This window comes from Doryrhamphus excisus, linkage group LG4 (genome assembly GCF_037039965.1).
Source record: "Doryrhamphus excisus strain RoL-2023G ecotype Guam linkage group LG4, RoL_Dexc_Guam_v1.1, whole genome shotgun sequence".
Classification (NCBI taxonomy): Eukaryota; Metazoa; Chordata; class Actinopteri; order Syngnathiformes; family Syngnathidae; genus Doryrhamphus; species Doryrhamphus excisus.
In genome coordinates this window covers 18,342,951-18,359,484 of record NC_136360.1, presented here as the reverse complement: position 1 = coordinate 18,359,484, position 16,534 = coordinate 18,342,951, and the positions used below count along the sequence as shown (strand labels likewise).

General features: G+C 39.6%; 1 protein-coding gene across 2 annotated transcripts in view; it reads left to right on the top strand.

Annotated features, from left to right (window-relative positions):
• The window catches only part of negr1 (neuronal growth regulator 1), a 193,005-nt gene that overhangs the window by 144,064 nt on the left and 32,407 nt on the right, over window positions 1-16,534 (top strand). Inside the window, exon 7 of one of the 2 annotated variants that reach the window (XM_058074094.2) lies at window positions 2,411-2,452. The exons of the other annotated variant lie outside the window; for it this stretch is intronic. Within the exon in view, the coding sequence (XP_057930077.2) occupies window positions 2,411-2,452 (42 nt within the window). The remainder of the gene's footprint in view (window positions 1-2,410; window positions 2,453-16,534) is intronic. 2 annotated transcript variants of the gene reach the window in all.

The following is a 16,534-nucleotide window of genomic DNA, read 5'->3' as shown; positions in this document are numbered from 1 at the left end:
TTGCTAACCAAATTGCAGGAAAATATACGCAAATGGGGGCAAATATTTGGCGGTACATTTTCAACGTTAACTGAAAAAGATGCTAACCGGGGCGTATGCAAACCAAGGTTACCATGTAATAGTTCATTCATTCATTCATTCATTCATTCATTCATTTTCTACCGCTTATCCTCACAAGGGTCGTGGAGGTTGCTGGAGCCTATCCCAGCCTAGCTGACTCAGGGGAGACAGCGGGTACACACCCTGGGTTTTGTTGCTAACCAATTGAAGGAAAATATATGCAAATGGCGGCAAATTTTTAGAAAAGATTCTAACCGGGGCGTATGCAAACCAAGGTTACCATGTAATAGTTCATGCATTCATTCATTCATTCATTCATTTTCTACCGCTTATCCTCACGAGGGTCGCGGGGGTTGCTGGAGCCTATCCCAGCTGTCTTCGGGCGAGAGGCGGGGTACACCCTGGACTGGTGGCCAGCCAATCACAGGACACATATAGACAAACAACCATTCACACTCACATTCATACCTATGGACAATTTGGAGTTAGCCAATTAACCTAGCATGTTTTTGGAATGTGGGAGGAAACGGGGAGAACATGCAAACTCCACACAGAGATGGCCAAGGGTGGAATTGAACGCGGGTCTCCCAACTGGTCTGCGCGCTAACCACACAACCGCCGGCTGCAATATATGGTAGCTTTAAGTTAGTGGGGGGGTCATGTTCACAATCATATTTTGGTAGTTTTTGGTTCAGACTGATCGTGTTTGTGGTTTGATACACACGACCACCAAGTTTGGGATCACTTGGAAATGTTTTGGGATCAGTCTGAGATATGGCTTTTTCTTGGCAGTCCTGCTATGAAGTCCAGCATCCTGAAGTCGCCGCTTCACTGTTGATACTGACACTGGTGTTTGACGGCTACTATTTAGTGCAACTGCCAGGTGACGACCTGTGAGGCGTCTTTGTCTTAAACTACACACTCTCAGATATTTGTCTTCTTGCTCAGTTTTGCAGCGTTTTTCTGTCCTTGTTAGACGCAGTTTGTGCTGCTCTCTGAAGGGAGTAGTTAAGTAGTAGTAGTAGTAGTTAGGATTTTTAGATGGCTTTTCTAATCATCTATTAGCCTTATAAAATGATGAACTTGGATTAGCAGCCATACCAGGAGATTGATGCAGAGGACTGACAGTTGTTGATAGTAGGCCTTTATGCAAAAATGTACATCCTTCTTTGAAAATCATCTCATTCATTTTCATTGTGTGTGAAATTGATACAAATGTTTTTATTGTTTTTTTTTGGAGGGGGGGTGTTCAGGATTTTTTTTTTACTTAAGCCCTGTATACAGCATATATGTCATATAAAGCTCACTATATAAATATAAAAAGCTCGCTATTTTGTCTTTATGCTTCAATGATAATATTTGTTCCATGATTTGCATTGCAAGAATTGATATTTTGCTTTTTGTTCTGGAAACTTTCAAAGCATTTGATGTGTTTTGTCAAAAAAATATAAGCATAGAATGGCTAAATGAAGTAAAATACAAATATAAGGCATTCAGAAGATGCATTCAAAGATGTAGTGATGATTTTTACGAATGCACAATTCCAAAAGTGACCTTCCTGCCAATCGCCCAAAGGGATCATCTTCGTCCAGCTTGGGACGGGACCCTGTTGGGACTGATCGGTCACACAAAATAAAGCAATTCTTAAACTTTGGAAACCAGCCTGGCTACACTCCCATTGCTCGATGCTAATTTGGGTGATCAGGAAGTGAAAGGTCCATTGTTTCATCCCCAACTTCGGGGTCCCAGTTTTGCCTTCAGATGTTTCCGTGGCTACGACTGTTACTCCATGTGGCGTTTAACACTTCCACTCCAACAGGAAAGTCCTGACACATTCCCTGCATGCTCCATTCCTCCATCTCCCGAACGCCACCAGCAGCTCAGCCTGAAATGAGTTCAGGAGCTAATCAGATTGGGACCCAGAGGTCCCTCCACAGATCGAGTAACAGGACGCCCCGCCATGCATCCATTGTGTCATAATGGATGTTGAGTAACAATAAGATCAGCTTGATGTGATTGTTGAAGTCGCTAGCAGTTCCAGATCCGGTAATAGCTCTGAAAGACTGCTGGACTTTTTGTTCAACGCGCTCGGGTCGCCGTATGATTGACACGTTTCACTCGGTGTGGCGTTTCCGAGCAATTTTTCCGATGCGCATGAGGAGGTTGCATCTTGCCGCGGAGACGCTGATCCTTCATGCATGGAGAGGATTTGCCTCCATCCCCGTCCTTTTGTCCTTGCATGCTCTTCTTTTGTTTCTTTTTTTTTTTTATTTTACGTCTCCATTCTGTTAATAATACATGAATGTCCTTTTGTCCCTCCCCTTTCCCTCCCCCCTCTCCTCCCCTGTAGCGATTATTGAACCCACCACCACTATCGCTGTCTCAAGCCCAGGTCAGTATATGTCACCATGCTGTACACCAAACCAGCAAAGAGGTCCGCAGCCTCGTACTAACCAGAACCAAAATCGTCTCCATCTTCTTCCGATTGGCTGTCCGCAACGCCTGCTGGGTGTACAGCTTTGTTGTACGTCCGTATTTTCTTTCATTTGCTTTTTTTCCCTCCAAATTTACTTTGCCTTATGATTTTGGCTTTGGGTTTTGACAGCCTGGCTTCATTTGCAGCGTCGCCAAGCCTGTAACCATCTCCACGGCGTCCCTTCCATCGCAAACGCTACCCCCCCCCCCCCCCCCCGCCTCCACCTGAAGTAAATGGTAGCATCATCAAAGTGGCTGTTACATACGCCTCTGGGCTTGATGCTTTTCATAATGCTGATGGCTCCTTCTCCTCTCCGGCTTTCCCACGGCCGGTAGAAGCATCCCCCCCCCCTCGCATCTTAGCGCGACTTCAACGCGGCACACATCAAAGGCAGGATGCTGATGGTGGCAAAGGCTCTCGGTTTGTTGTTTGGAAGATGGGATCTCTTCCCTCTTTGTATTCCTCCCTCCCATCCCTCTCGCTTCCTTCTGTCCAACCTCGTGGTGTCGTGACCACCCTTGCGTTGGTGTTGTTGGTGGTGTACCGTCAATGTCACCCTCCCCCGTATTGCCGTCCATCGTAATCCCTTCTATCTCGTCCTCTTTCCGCCCTCTCTGAAGCATTTAAGTCTGCGTCCCATATGTGCGTAAACGTCCAAATGACAATTGATTGACATTAGCTCATGTCCATGCGAGTGGACAGCTTGGAAGTGGAATATCGAGGAGGGAAAACTGATATGAGGAAAAGCTCAGCTTGCACTACGAGAACGAGGGAATTCATTCAAAGTAGGCAATGTTTATTTACAGGCCGCCAGAGCCTCCGCCCGATGTGGGCGCCACCCAACAGTTTTCACAGTGTGCAAACTCAGGGTGCATACAAATATTAAGTCGTAAAATAATTACATCAACAGACAAACAACCTGTCTCCGAGAATCAGACGTATTCTGATGATTCAATATTTTGTTCTGGGAGTGGAGTGTGGTGCTTTTGTTGAGCAGGCGTGCTTGTAAGGTTGGCTGTGGCGTGTCACAAGGTTTTATGGGTCATGTACACTACCGCTCAAAAGTTTGGGATCACTTGCAAATTTCTTTGTTTTCCAAAGAAAAAAATATTTTCATGCATTTCACAAACATTTGTATCCATTTCACAAACAATGAAAATAAATCAGATGATTTTCAAAGAAGGATCTACATTTACAAACAGAATGACATACTTGCTCACGGTGCAACGAAACTAAACACAACACATCCACAGAAAGTTAACGCATGACATCAATCCACTGTTACTACTATGTCGGTGATAAACAACAACTGAGTAAAAAATATTGTATAATACGAGTGTAAAGGTGCCTGTAGGGGTGTTAGTTCATGTCTCGAGAGCTCTCATAATCTTGAAAATTTTATTTAGAAGACGGTAAAAAGATTTTCTACGCTTCACCTATGAAAATATTCCATTTATAAATAAAATTGCCTTCTAACAGTCGGGTCTCGAACCAATTAACTGAGATAAACGAGGGATTATTGTACAAACATACGTACACTACCGCTCAAAAGTTTGGGATCACTTGCAAATGTCTTTGTTTTCCAAAGAAAAATACATTTTCATGCATTTCACAAACGTTTTTTTTTCCATTTCACAAACAATGAAAATGAATGAGATGATTTTCAAAGAAGGATGTACATTTTTGCATAGAGGCCTACTATCAACAACTGTCAGTCCTCTGCATCAATCTCCTGGTATGGCTGCTAATCCAAGTTCATCATTTTATAAGGATAATAGATTATTAGAAAAGCAATCTAAAAATCTAAACTAAAACAAAAATCTCTTACCATGCTGTTAACTACTCCCTTCAGAGAGCAGCACAAACTGGGTCTAACAAGGACAGAAAAACGCTGCACAACTGTGCAAGAAGAAACAAAGAAACAAACAAGAATTATTCCATATGATTTGTGTCGGAATCGGGAAATTTCACTCATGGATGATTGGTATCAAAATTGGCAACGTAAATCCCTCGTATTTACAAAGTCATAAACATATTTTCCATGTTCCATTTACAAAAATTTTCAATTTATCGACTTGGAATCCTATATCGTGGAAATTAATTTGCTGGCAGGTCTGTAACCAATCAATTGAACCAGGGGTGACTGTAATCATGAAAGACAAAAAAATCCTTAGCAATAGCACAAACTGGGTCTAACAAGGACAGAAAAACGCTGCAGACAAATATCTGAGAGTGTGTAGTTTAAGACAAAGACGCCTCACAGGTGGTCACCTGGCAGCTGCACTAAATAGTAGCTGTCAAACACCAGTGTCAGTATCAACAGTGAAGCGGCGACTTCAGGATGCTGGACTTCATAACAGGACTACCAAAAAAAAGCCCAAAAAAAATTCCAAGTGATCCCAAACTTTTGAGCGGTAGTGTATGTCACTGCTGTTTTGCAATGCGAGTACTAATAGGTATTGTACTCCTGGAGAGGTGCTTGTTATGGGTCGTTATAGCCACGGTATCTTGAATGACTAACCGGTAAACGTCACATCGCTAGTACAGGAAGTGTCATCTGTGGCCAGGAGGCATCGAGCTCACCGGCTAAATTATCTACTAAAATGTTAACATACTGTATATGAAAATAGAAAAACCTCCACGGCATCATACTGGAAACAGTGTGTTGAAATATTCATACTGAAATATTCACCTGCACTTCCACACATAATTGCATGTGTGGATTCATACTGCATGATGGATGCGCTTCGTGTTTTCGTGTTTTTTTTTTTTGGTTTGGTTTTTTTTGTCCAGCCTCATGACTACGAGATCCCATTGTTTACTTTTGCACTGTGTGGCAACATGGCTCTGGGATTAGCATGAGCTCACCTGTATTCTCTGCCTGTCTTTGTGAGCCAAATGTAATTATCCATGGAGATTGTGCCTGATAAAAAGTTCAACTAATCTCAGTGCCAACGAGCAAACCCGGCGTGACCCTCGTATTCCCATTTGATGTAACGCCGACAGAACAAATGACAATTTCATGCTCCAAAACGAACACCGGTGCTTTCAGTTCAACAGATCCGCGTACGAATCCGCGTACGCTGTTCTTCAAGTCGTATTTGGACCTCCCCATCCAGTGCATAAATGACTCAGGAAAGGGAATTATTTGAGATAGCAGCTAATGGTTCACTGTCCAATTGTTCCAGGGGCTTATTATCTGCTTTTACCTTCCCGGTGGAAAAGATTTGAGGAGAATGAAAAATGTTGTTACGGTCTGCAAGAAAAACAAATCATTAAGTAGAAGCACACTTCATCACCTACAGTGCATGTTGTTGCTCGGTGAGCACACAGCAAGAAAAAGCAGGAGTCGCTCTCTTTTAAAGCTAACCTTACTTGAACTACTGGAACCTCAACAACAGGAAGTGAAATGTACTTCTCTGATTTATTTATGAGGGCAAGTTGATTTTCGCGACGCACCCAAACAATTAGCTCAGACAGCAGGGATGCTGAGTCGACTGAAAAGAGACTGACAAGGTGAATAATTAACTCACGTATGCAGACTTCTTGTTTAATCCGACATCATTTGTCATCTGGTTATTCTTCCATTTCTCATTTTTGTCCACTATCGAGTCCTACGTTAAAAAGCCACAGCATTTCAGTATGTGGAATCAAAGTATGGAATGGATTGAGCCAATTCAAGAAACAATACAAGCAGTTGATGTTTGCTAAATACAAGGATGAAGAGTCTTGAACCAGTCATGATGTGATATATATATATATATATATATAGACATATCACTATATTGACAACACTACAATGTCAACTTCAGTGAGATTCGCTGCATTGAACTCATTGAACATGAAGTGAAGGGAAACAGTGACTGGGACGGACAAAGCGGGACTCGAGCTGCCGACTCTCCAGCTCCAGGACGAAAACACAAACGAAAACATTAATTTTGTCGAAAACACAAAATAGAAAAATCAGCAGTTCAAAATCAGATAAAGTTCAAATATAAAAAAAGTTGAAAAAATGGGAATATAGTCAGGATTACAAGAACAAAATGTTGGTTTAAGTGAATAAATTCAATTGAATTCCATTTACTATATTTTTCAGACTTTAAATCACACTTTTTTTTCATAGGTTGGCTGTTCCTGCGACTTATACTCCAGAGCGGCTTATAAATTAAAGAAACTGTTTATGTTACATAAACACTGGACACCTTTTCTGTTCATGTTTATTTTTTGTGTAGCTGAATAACCATTGTGTTAGCATATCTTACACCTATTCAGCCCGTTCTCTATTCTTTTATTGTTCGAATAAATTACCCACATAAAATGCGACTTATACTCCAGTGCGACTTATGTATATTTTTTTCTACCTAATTATGCAATTATAGTCCAGAAAATACAGTAATATAAAACAATAATATAATATAAAATATAATACAGAATATACATATATGATATATTATATGTAGAAAAAAACAACAGCAACATTTCACATGCACAGTGTATACAATCAAAACATTAAGAGAAATAAAGTTATATTCTAACCAGAAAAAAGTTGCAAATATTATGAAGAAAAATAATGATCTAATTTTGGTAATGGTAATGGTTTTATTTCATTTGAACATGCATCAGATTACAATTGAATGCATCCCATAATCAGTTCACAGTTCCACATGTTACAACTGTTACATTTGTTCACTTTGCTTTCCTAATATAGTTTATAAGGTTTATTTTTTTATTTTTTTATTTTTTCATTTTTTTGTCACGTACCGAAGTACGAGGTTATATGACCATCCAATGACATAATGGGTACCATAGTAACTGTACCCATTGTACCCAGTAACTGTATTTTAATAGAATACAGTCACAATACTGAAGAAATGTCAAAATATTATGAGAAAATAAAAACAAGGAATACATTTGCAATTTTTTTCAAAATTAGGTCATGATGTCATGGGAACAAAATAAAAATACAAATACAATAAATTTCATTAAAATAGAATAAAATACAATGTGAATGACGTGGAGTAATAGAAGTTTAAATATTTGGTAAATTTAAAAAAACTGCTGAAAAAAATGGCAAAAAAGAGCAAAGTTCATACCAATAATTGCCTTTTTCAACTATATCACAAAGCTGATATGCAGTTTATATATAAAAAAAATAATTTGTTAGCATCTCTTCATGTGTTGCTTTACAAATATGAAAGTGGCAAAGTTGCATCCTTTCATTGGGCCCGGTCTCGGACCGAACTTAATACTGGATGAATCAAAACAACAAGCTTCAGATTAATCGACTTAGAAAATAATCGTTAGTTGCAGCTCTAGTACACTGTCTGGGTTATTGTACTACAGTTGGATTAGATTAAGTGGATTAATTGATTTCTTATGGGAAAAATGACTTTATTTCCATGTTTCATGAAGGAACTTGATAGTAGCAGGAAACCTCTTGCGCCAGTTAACATCCAAGAGCCCCCCGTGTGTTGCATTTGGAAAATCTCTTCAAAAGCTTGTGGTGGGCAGAGAATCGACTTGGCATTGTTGTGTTGTTGTGATGGAGAGGCGGCTTCAAGCCTTTTTCCAGCCAAATTGACGGCAATCGGCTGCGACTGGGCTGGAACTGGCCAATCTGAATGCAGCGTGCTGACAGATATGATCAACGCCTTCGTCTGTGACCCCGCCCACACACACGGTGACCAACTGTGGCAGATGGTGAGTTCATGCACCGGTTCATCTCGCCAAAGAGCAAACCGGGAGCGCTTCAGGCGTCCGCTCGTGTCGGCCGCCATCACAGCTTCACCGCAGCCCGTGTGACCGCGGCCTACGGCAGCTGTGACCACCCCCGCCAAGCCGCGCCGCTGTCAGTGTCGGACGAATTGCACGCATCGCCACGCGTCCATCATCAATATTCAGAGCTGGTCGAGACTGGAAATAGACTCCGATCAAATTGATGGGTGGACTTTGGTGAGGAAATATTGAATGGTTGCTGTTTTGTGGTATAGTATGGACTATTAGTACTATTAGTACTGTGTGTGTGGATGTGTGAGTATATTTTCACCATGTTGTGTTACACAGCTTTAATATAAGGAAGGTTTTACAGTTCTCTGTGACAACATGCATTATTTTTGAACGTTGCTCGTCTTCCATATGCAGTTGGAATTGCATGGGTGACTACATCTTCCTTAACCACGAGGGCAGGCATTACAGTTTGTTGATTTAGTAGCATCCCATTTGAAAAGTTAGCTAGTTTGCTGCCAATAAATAAATGTGGGCTACAATTTGATACATCCACAAAATATAGTGATATGTACACTACAGCTCAAAAGTTTGGGATCACTTGCAAATTTTTTTGTTTTTCAAAGAAAAACACATTTTCATGTATATCACAATACATTTGTATCCATTTCACAAACTATTAAAATGAATGAGATGATTTTCAAAGAAGGATGTACAATTTTGCATAGAGGCCTACTATCAACAACTGTCAGTCCTCTGCATCAATCTCCTGGTATGGCTGCTAATCCAAGTTCATCATTTTATAAGGCTAATAGATGATTAGAAAAGCCATCTAAAAATCCTAACTAAAACTAAAATCTCTTACCATGGTGTTAACTACTCCCTTCAGAGCGCAGCACAAACTGGGTCTAACAAGGACAGAAAAACGTTCACCTGGCAGCTGCACTAAATAGTCAAACACCAGTGTCAGTATCAACAGTGAAGCGGCCGCTTCAGGATGCTGGACTTCATAGCAGGACTGCCAAGAAAAAGCCATATCTCAGACTGGTCCAAAAAATTTTCCAAGTGATCCCAAACTTTTGAGCAGTAGTGTATATATGCATTATATACAGGACAAAATTTTTACCGCAGAAAAAGTTGGAAAAATATGTCTCCTTATACTAGATCTTAGTTTGAAAATTCATGCCAGACGACTCCTCTTCAAGCTTTTGCTAGATGCTATTAAGATAATGCTGATCAAACCATTGCCAAGCAGCTATGACGGGGGTCGGCAACCCGTCCATTGACCAATCAATCTTTGGGACTTTTTGCCGGTCCATCCCGAAAATACCTCCGATAGTACCCCCCAACTATCAGAGGGCAACAGACGGTTACGCCCGTCCGCCTCGTCGATCTCCAGACACACACTCCGGCAGCCTCGACCCTGAACGCAGTCCCCGAAACCTGGAAGATGTTTGAATGCATCGCCCGTGACAGGAAGCCAACAAGTCCAATAGATTTGTGGACCAGAAAGTTTTAATAATGTTAGAAACCAAATTTAAAAGGTTGTAAACAGGTTTTACCAGCTCTAACTACAAAAATATGTCATTCATAAATAAGGAATCTGACTCCACAATAATTCTGGATTCTTTTATTCCTGGATTTGGATCCAATCGGCACGCCGATGCACCGAAGAGTTCCTCATACAAATTTCCAACTCAGTACAGATTTTGAGTGAGGGGCAGGAGCTGTGCATTGGTGACTACATTTTCCCATATCTTTTCATTTTGTATTTTATGGTAATCACCTGCATGCTTAATTTTAATACCAAGGTTTTTAATTCCATGTAAATTCCATGAAAAAGCCCCAAAAATTTCCAAGTGATCCAAGTGCTTTCCAACTTTTGAGCGGTAGTGTATATCCGAAGGTCCATATCGCCCAACCGTACCGTGTCGGTTTACTCAGCTTCTGCTCCAAGTGGTTTATACCTTTGATGACACAAAAGTTCTTAAGCGTGTTTTATCTTTAGCATGTGTATTTGTCTGCATTCAGCTCAACGTAATGCACAGCGGCCCAAAGCAGCTGGCTGGCTGCCACCCTGTCTTCCCCATGAAATGTAGATGTGTGATAATAGCATCCGCCCCCACGGGCTTTAACTTGTCTTTATTTCAGCAAATCACTTGACAGTAGAAAAAACACTGTTCTTAGCGCCGTGCGACGCCACACTGAAGCCAACTGCTCCCGCTTCAAGGGACATTAAATGCATTATACATAATGTGTGTGACTCCCGACTCCCGAGTGGTTCTTCCTAAATAAATAAAATCCATGCAGCCTGAATGTCGTCAAGATAGAAGATAATACACAAATTGTTGCCTGAAGTGAGCAGTGAACATAAAACTACTCATGGAAGTCATCCGTCATCGAGGTAACAGCGCCCTGAAGCCGGGCCCAAACCTCTGCTTTTTGGGCTTGCGGGCTTGTCGAAGGTGCAATGCCGACAACACCGAGACGCTCTGCAGTGATCTGGCCCGGACACGTGTTCTGGTCAGCTGCTGCAGGATCATCCTTAAAAAAAACTTTGAGGTAAAGGCAAAAGCAGGAAAACCTCCAAAGTGTTTCACATCCCTAAGATCACGATTCAAACTAAATATTGAAGGCTGCCGTTATGTGAGACCTCAGAGGGTCAACTCCGAGTACGTCGTTGTGAACTTTTTTCACCCCAAACAATGACAAGCTGCCAAGACAGGCTTCGGTATAAAGTGAATAAATAACTGAATCAATTTCACAACCTACTTTTTCTTCATAATTTCATTAAAAAACTGCACCACATCCTTCTATTACACATCCATTCTTGTACATAAATTTTTCCTCAAGCTGAATTTAGGCATAATTTTGGTTTAATTCTTCTTTTAAAGTTTTGAATTTTGAGATCTAGCCATCAATGTGTGAGTGGCACCTCCGTTGTTGTTATTAATTTGTTCCAAAAGTGCAGATGACAACCAAAACATGTTCATTGTTAGTTTATATTATTTCTTCATGTTATTTGTATTATGAATATAATTGCATTTAAAAAAAATAAAAAAAAAATAATAATCTAAAAATATTTTTTTTGGCCCCATGGTGGGTTATTTTTTCAGCCGTACTGAATAAAAAATATGCAGACAGTGACATATGACTATACTTAATTAATCCGTTCCAAAAGTGCAGATGACAACCAAAACATATTCATTTTTAGTTTCTATTATGTCTTCATGTTATTTGTATTATGAATATAATAGCATTTAAAAAAAATAAATATTTTTTTATTTAAGAAATTTGTTAAATTATAAAAAAATTACTACTACTAATAATAACAATAACAATAATAATAATAATACATTTATACATTTGGGTTATTTTGTAGCCATACTCAATAAAAAAATATGCAGACAGTGACATATGACTATACTTTGTTTTTTTTTTATTCTGTTCTGACCTGAAATGACCAAATATGGTTTTATTCTTGCCGTAATAATCTGCAGTAGATGTAACTTAGAACAATACAAAAAATAATAACACTATAAAAATAAATAAATAAATAAACAATACATATTTTTTGTGCCCACTATTGCAGTTGAGTTTACTAATATGAGTCGGCTTTATTGTTATGGTTATCTGATCAAGGACAGAGGCCTCTCGTCTCCAAAACAAATCTTCCACATCCTCATCACTTGATTCAAATAGCACTCGGGTGTCTTGGCATGTGAGTCTGCCCTTCATCATCAGTTGCTTCCCTTTTTTCAGCATGAATAGTAAGACGTTTATCTAGAAGCCATCTTTTCAGGTTGTGTACTTGCAGATTCTTAGTGTTGAACATTTCCAGTCAAATAGTCTTAAATGTTGGAAAATTAAAGGATAGATTTTAACATAGATGTTTTAGAACTTTCACACAGCAAAGATCTGCAAGGTATGCATTCAGGAAAAATAAAAAGATATTGGCCCGATAATGTCCGGAATCTGTGGAACTCTGACTCGATCGCGTTCCATCGTGGTATCCAGCAGCACAGGTTGAAAACGTGGAAATGTGTCAAGTGGCAATTACAACCCTGTCGGCTTGGACAACTGTGTCCTTGGGTTTGTGAGTCACCCCCAGCTAATGGCGGTATGAATACGCCACACTTATGAAACATTCATCAGGACGGAGCGTATCCCGCTGATAAGGTTCCATTTTCTGAGGCGAATTATCCGGCGAGTCGTAGCAGGCTGAAAATGCAGCGTTAAAGCGCGGGCCTGCCTCACTTAACACTGTGTCGTCGCCACTGAGCTACCCGCACAGATAATCCTTTTTGGAAGTGCATTTTCCACCCGCCTTATCAGTCCACGCTAGCGAGATCCAGAGTCTAACCCTTCCTGCAACCTCCTCTCATCCCCTGCTGTTTGTTTACAGGTGATGTGCTGACCTTCATTTTTACCGAGGGTTACCTCCTACAAAAACAAGTGCCTGATCAAAAGATTTCACTGTATCGCCCACTTCACCTCAACTTGGATGTTGTAAGCCACTGGAACTAGAAGATGAATGCTTATTGGTTATTGGTCAATGGCCACTAAAGTCAATGGTTTTCAAGTGACCTTATCCTGCTCATTTCAGGGTCTTTTATTGTGATACGGTATCCCAGTGGGGCACTCACTGGCCTCATTAGGCCTATTTTATGGGGACTGAAGCCCCCCTAAAATGTTCATAAGTCCCCCTAAATAATTTGATATTTTGTATTGATTTTAGGGGGCTGAAGTCCCCCTAAAATGTTGTTAAATCCCCCTAAATAATTTAATATTTTGTATTGATTTTAGGGGGTTGAAGCCCCCCTAAAATGTTCTTAAGTCCCCCTAAATAATTTGATATTTTGTATTGATTTTAGGGGGTTAAGCCCCCCTAATATGTTCATAATCCCCCCTAAATAATTTGATATTTTGTATTGATTTCAGGGGGCTGAAACCACCCTAAAATGTTCATAAGTCCCCCGAAATAATTTGATATATTGTATTGATTTTAGGGGGCTGAAGCACCCCTAAAATGTTATTAAGTCCCCCTAAATAATTTGATATTTTGTATTGATTTTAGGGGATTGAAGTCCCCCTAAAATGTTCTTAAGTCCCCCTAAATAATTTGATATTTTGGATTGATTTTAGGGGACTGAAGTCCCCCTAAAATGTTCTTAAGCCCCCTAAATAATCTTATATTTTTTTATTGATTTTAGGGGGCTGAAGTCCCCCTAAAATGTTCTTAATTTCCCCTAAATAATTTTATATTTTTCATGATTTTAGGGGGCTGACGCCCCCATGTAATGTTCTTAAGCCCCCCTAAATAATTTTTTATGATTTTAGGGGGTTGAAGACCCCCTAAAATGTTCTTAAGTCCCCCTAAATAATTTGATATTTTGTATTGATTTTAGGGGGTTAAGCCCCCCTAAAATGTTCTTAAGTCCCCCTAAATAATTTGATATTTTGTATTAATTTTAGGGGGCTGAAGCCCCCATAAAATGTTCTTAAATCCCCCTAAATAATTAGATATTTTGGATTAATTTTAGGGGGCTGAAGCCCCCCTAAAATGTTCTTAAATCCCCCTAAATAATTTGATATTTTGGATTGATTTTAGGGGACTGAAGTCCCCCTAAAATGTTCTTAAGCCCCCTAAATAATCTTATATTTTTTATTGATTTTAGGGGGCTGAAGTCCCCCTAAAATGTTCTTAATTTCCCCTAAATAATTTTATATTTTTCATGATTTTAGGGGGCTGACGCCCCCATGTAATGTTCTTAAGCCCCCCTAAATAATTTTTTATGATTTTAGGGGGTTGAAGACCCCCTAAAATCTCATTAAATCCTATTAAATCCCTAAAATGTTTTTAAATCCCCCTAAATAATTTGATATTTTTTATGATTTTTTTAGGGTTGAAGACCCCCTAAAATGTTCTTAAGCCCCCCTGAAATAATTTGATATTTTGTATTGATTTTAAGGGCTGAAGACCCCCTAAAATTTTATTAAATCCCTAAAATGTTTTTAAATCACCCTAAATAATTTGATATTTTTTATGATTTTTTTAGGGTTGAAGACCCCCTAAAATGTTCTTAAGTCCCCCTGAAATAATTTGATATTTTGTATTGATTTTAGGGGGCTGAAGACCCCCTAAAATGTTCAAAAGTCCCCCTAAATAATTTGATATTTTTAATTGATTGTTTTTTACAAAAAAAAATCTCACAAATTTAATCTAATAGGGCAAAACCAGGCTAATAAGCAAGTCAATAAGCAGGCTAATACTAGCCTACTACTACTACTAGAAGAATAATGATCAGAAGAAGAATAATGATGATAGTAATAATAATAGGCTAATTAATAATATACTAATCATTATTATATAATTGATAACTGTCTATTAGACAGCGGTTTTGCAGTGTAGATTGTGTGTACTTGTGTACATTTAATGGTGGCCTAAAACAATTGAGTATCTCTACTAAATCTGTCCAAAAGTGGGAAAGTTATATCTTGGTTGTTGTTCCTTATTTGTTTTTTGGATTTTTTTGGAATGTTTTTCATCCCTAGACGGTGATGTTAGTCAAGGGTTTTTGAAGGCAGAATGTGTTTCTGGAGACTCTCTGGAGTCCAATATCTTGTAGGTCTTGTAAGTAGTGAAGCTGGCGGACCAAATAATGCCACGACTGTTTCACAGATGCAGGAAGTGTTGGTGACAAAGCCTCCTCAAGCGGGAACAATGAGCGTTGTGCATTACTATTGTTGGGCACTCGACATAAACATTACCTGACAAGGTGTATGCAAATACACTACTACACTACTCAAAAGTTTGGGATCACTTGCAAATTTCTTTGTTTTCCAAAGAAAAACACATTTTCATGCATTTCAAACATTTGTATCCATTTCCCAAACAATGAAAATGAATGAGATGATTTTCAAAGAAGGATGTACATTTTTGCATAGAGGCCTACTATCAACATCTGTCAGTCCTCTGCATCAATCTCCTGGTATGGCTGCTAATCCAAGTCCATCATTTTATAAGGCTAATAGATGATTAGAAAAGCCATCTAAAAATCCTAACTAAAACTAAAATCTCTTACCATGCTGTTAACTACTCCCTTCAGAGAGCAGCACAAACTGGGTCTAACAAGGACAGAAAAACGATGCAGACAAATATCTGAGAGTGTGTAGTTTAAGACAAAAAGACGCCTCACAGGTCGTCACCTGGCAGCTGCACTAAATAGTAGCCGTCAAACACCAGTGTCAGTATCAACAATGAAGCGGCGACTTCAGGATGCTGGACTTCATAGCAGGACTGCCAAGAAAAAGCCATATCTCAGAATGGCCGAAAACATTTCCAAGTGATCCCAAACTTTTGAGCAGTAGTGTATGTCGTGTGGGCGCATTTTTGGTTTGTATCAATACACAACATTTTCGATCACCAATTGTGTACCAAGTGTGTGATTTATGTGGGAACTGAATGCAAACTAGTCATTGTGCCATAAATAAATGACACGCATCACCAGGGAAAATTACGGGACAGTACATAGATAAAATCCGTGCAAGTCTAAACACCAGACCAACAGCTGTCGGCATTGCTGAAATCCAGGAAGCCCCTGAAGAGCCAGCTCTGATTCCTGATGAGTATTCACAAAGCATTGAAATCATCTCATGAATGTGGCGCAAATGTATATAAGCATAACTTTTTCATTCTGGCTGGTTCTACTTATTTCGTGCTTAGTGTGATGGGATCCTAAATGTGTCATTCACACTGTACAGAATGAAATGAAGACAGTCATAAAAAAGACAATTCCTTACTTTTATCCCTGTGTTTTATTGGGATGAGGAAGTAGAGGAGGCAGGATTATTTCGTTCTTGGATCAACATAAGGCCCACTGAGGTATTGATTCTGGTTTTATAGCCAATCGCTTTTATTCGTAGCAACAGTTAAGACCAAGAGCGCAATGGTTGGTTGGTTGGTTGGTTGGTTGGTTGGTGGGTGTTTCTCCTCTCTCAGCAACGTTTTATGATGTTCATTTTCACTTCCGTCGTGATAGCTTTCCTTTTCCTTGAAGCATTTCCACCAGAAGAGGCTGTCTTACCTTTGGGAGACATAAAGTGCATTAATAAGCAATGTTAGCTGCAAATGATGCAAAAGCTGTGTCCAAGGCATACGCTGCTTCCCTAAAGGCTATTTATTGTCCTTAGCTTTCTCTTCGCGTTCTTGGGACTGAGTTGCTATCGGGGGAGTCGTCGATGATTATGCAAGTTCCAAAAAGTACAGATGGC